At 61.0% G+C, this 2,928-nt stretch overlaps 1 protein-coding gene across 1 annotated transcript; it reads left to right on the plus strand.

The window, feature by feature from the left end:
* Positions 1–172: 172 nt before the first annotated feature.
* Positions 173–2,876, plus strand: ISOC2 (isochorismatase domain containing 2; the record flags this gene model as incomplete). Its single annotated transcript, XM_034653114.1, has 4 exons — positions 173–448; positions 706–776; positions 916–1,033; positions 2,481–2,876. Coding segments are annotated over 4 exons (546 nt in total), but the record flags the coding sequence as incomplete, so codon positions are not given.
* Between the last annotated feature and the right edge of the window lie 52 nt (positions 2,877–2,928).

Raw genomic sequence — 2,928 nt, forward strand, 5'->3', positions numbered from 1 at the left:
CCCAGCCCCTCTTCCCTCAGACCCAGGAGTCCAGGCCCCCCCAGGCCCTCCTCCCTCAGACCCAGGAGTCCAGGCCCCCAGCCCCTCTTCCCTCAGACCCCGGAGTCCAGGCCCCCCCGGCCCCTCCTCCCTCAGACCCAGAAGTCCAGGCCCCCAGCCCCTCCTCCCTCAGACCCAGGAGTCTAACCCCACAGGCCCCTCCCTCAGGCTCAAGGCTTTGTCCCCTTCCCTGGCACAGGTGGCCAGGCTGCTGGAGGTACCCGCTGTGCTGACAGAGCAGTACCCAGAAGGCCTGGGCCCCACCGTGCCTGAGCTGGGGGCTGAAGGCCTGCAGCCGCTGGCCAAAACCTGCTTCAGCATGGTGCCTGCGGTGCAACGGGAGCTGGACACCCGGCCGCAGCTGCGTTCTGTACTCCTCTGCGGCATTGAGACACAGGCCTGCATCCTGGTGAGACCCACAACTAAGTACATCTTCCCTGGCCCAGAACCCTCTGTCCTGGCAGGACCCCATTCCTGACCTGGGACCTTCATCCTCACTCAGGACCCCTCTCTGCCTGGTGCTCCCATCCTGCCCTAGGATCCTGCTATAACCTGGGGCCCTCTGCCCTAATCGGATCCTCCCTCATCCCCATCCCAGCTCCCCAGTCCCTCACCCCAGACCCCCGTTCCTGTCTGGGGTTGGCCTTGACATTCCTGTGTCCCCAGAACACCACCTTGGACCTCCTGGACCGCGGGCTGCAGGTCCATGTGGTGGTGGACGCCTGCTCTTCTCGCAGGTGAGCGGGTCCTGCTGGGGGCAGGGTGCGTGTGGGGTACAGATGGGGTGCCCAGGAAGAACCAGGGGGTGGGATCCCTGCTGAGCTTGGGGGTCTGGTGTCCAGGCTGAGGCATCAACGGCCTCCCTCCCCCTCACAGCCAGGTGGACAGGCTGGTGGCGCTGGCCCGGATGCGGCAGAGTGGCGCCTTCCTCTCCACCAGTGAAGGGCTGATTCTGCAGCTTGTGGGTGATGCCGCCCACCCCCAGTTTAAGGAGGTACTGGCTCCGCTCCCCGACCTCCCTTGCCTCCCTTTCCAGCACCCACCACATATGGGTTGACAGAATACATCTGGGAACACAGCAGGCTGCCACCTCCAGGCGAGCAAAGTTCTAAGTTCCATGAGAGAAGCTGTCAGATGGTCATGAGGACAGGAGAGAGAGAAGGCAGGGGAGGGGACTGGGAGGGCTGGGGTGCAGAGGAGGGGGTTGCAGGGGGTGGTGTGGGAGGCCTCCTGGGGAGAGGTACAGGAGGCAGCCAGGCAGACAGGCAAGAACAGTCTGGCAGAGGCCCTGTAGATGGGAGCCCTGTGACCCTCCTCTCTGTCCTCCACCCCCGCAGCCACTACCCCTGGCCCTCAGGGTGGCGGGAGGTGCCCAGCCCTCCGAGGTCTGCCCCTTTCCCTCCTCTTAGTTCAGTGCTGTTGAGCATTTGTTAAGCACCTACTGTGGGCCAACCACTGTGGCAGGTCCTGGGGCAACAGCAAAAGCCAGTCTGTATTCAGTTATACGTTGTGGCCAGAAGCTAGAAGGGGATGTTCAGAGTGTGCAAGAAATAAGATGGGGGCTCGCAGCAGGGAGGTCCTTCCCCAGGAGTGGCCTTGAAGCAGAGACCTGAAGTAGGACTAGAGCCAGTCATCCAAAAAGTGTTCCTGGCAGAAGTAACAGCTAGGGCAAAGGCCTGGAGGTGGAACTGAACTTGCCTTATTCAGAAAACTGTAGCAGGGCATGGTGAGCCCTCGGTGAGTGTGGGAGGAAGGGAGGCAGAGAGGAGCCAGAGCCCCATCTTCTCAAAGATTTGAGGGTTTTGCACAAGGGAGCCAGCCATGGTCAGATCTGCAGTTTGGTCCTGGGTGGCCCATGGATGTGGGTGGGTGGCAGGAAGGAGGGAGACCAGAGTGGAGGCAGTGGGGATGCAGACTTTGCTGATTTTTCTGGAAGCAAGCACAGTGGGGCCTGTGATGGGTGCAGTGTGGGGCTTTGGGAGAAGGTGGCCCCAGAGAAGGGGCTTGAGCATCTGTGCATCCTGTGGTCTACTGACTGGGGGAAGACTGTCGGTGTGAGAGGTCAGGTGGTGATCCACGTCTAAGAGGCAGTTGGATCAATGAATCTGGAGTTGAAGGGCAAGGCATGGGCTGGATTTGGGGGTTGAGAGGGATGGGGGAGGTGAGATTATTTAAGCAGGAGCCAGTATAGACAAGAAGCTCCAGGACAGGGCCTTGGTACAAGCCAGCAAAGTGGACCAGGATGGCAGATGATCAGGAGCTAACCCCGGCAGCCATGGCGGAAGGGAGGCCCAAGGAAAAGTTTTGAGAAGAGCAAGTGGTTGGCTTGGACAGTTGCTGCCAAGATGGCAAGGCAGATGAAAATGGAGAAGTGCCCCTCCAAATCTGTCATAGAGATGGGGACTCTTGACTCCTCTGAACCCTCCTCTTCCCCCCTACAGATCCAGAAGGTCATCAAGGAGCCTGCCCCAGACAGTGGGCTGCTGGGACTCTTCCAAGGCCAGAATCCCCTCTTCCGCTGAACTCCTCACCCTGAAGACCACCCTCCTGTCATTGGGACCTCAGTGGAATCATTTCGCCCCCGTCCTTCGCTCCCAAGAGTGGTGCAGTCCACCGGGAGTACCACCCCCTCGGGAGGGGAGGTGGAGTGCTACCTTTCCATTGGGCCAAAGAGCCCGGAAATGCAAATGAGACTCCGGAAGCTGGGCGGCGGTTGGCTGAGCAGAGCTGGGGGCGGGGCTCGGCCCCGGGCCACTTCACGAGGCGGGGAGGGGCGGGGGAGGGAGTGTCACAGGCTGTGGAACCCGGACTTGCAGAATAAACATTGATGTGGCTATGGACCGAACCATTCTTGGATTTGGGGGGTGTCCCGGGGGCGAGTGGGGGCCG

The sequence above is a fragment of the Ailuropoda melanoleuca genome, unplaced genomic scaffold, assembly GCF_002007445.2.
Source record: "Ailuropoda melanoleuca isolate Jingjing unplaced genomic scaffold, ASM200744v2 unplaced-scaffold72535, whole genome shotgun sequence".
NCBI classification, from domain to species: Eukaryota; Metazoa; Chordata; class Mammalia; order Carnivora; family Ursidae; genus Ailuropoda; species Ailuropoda melanoleuca.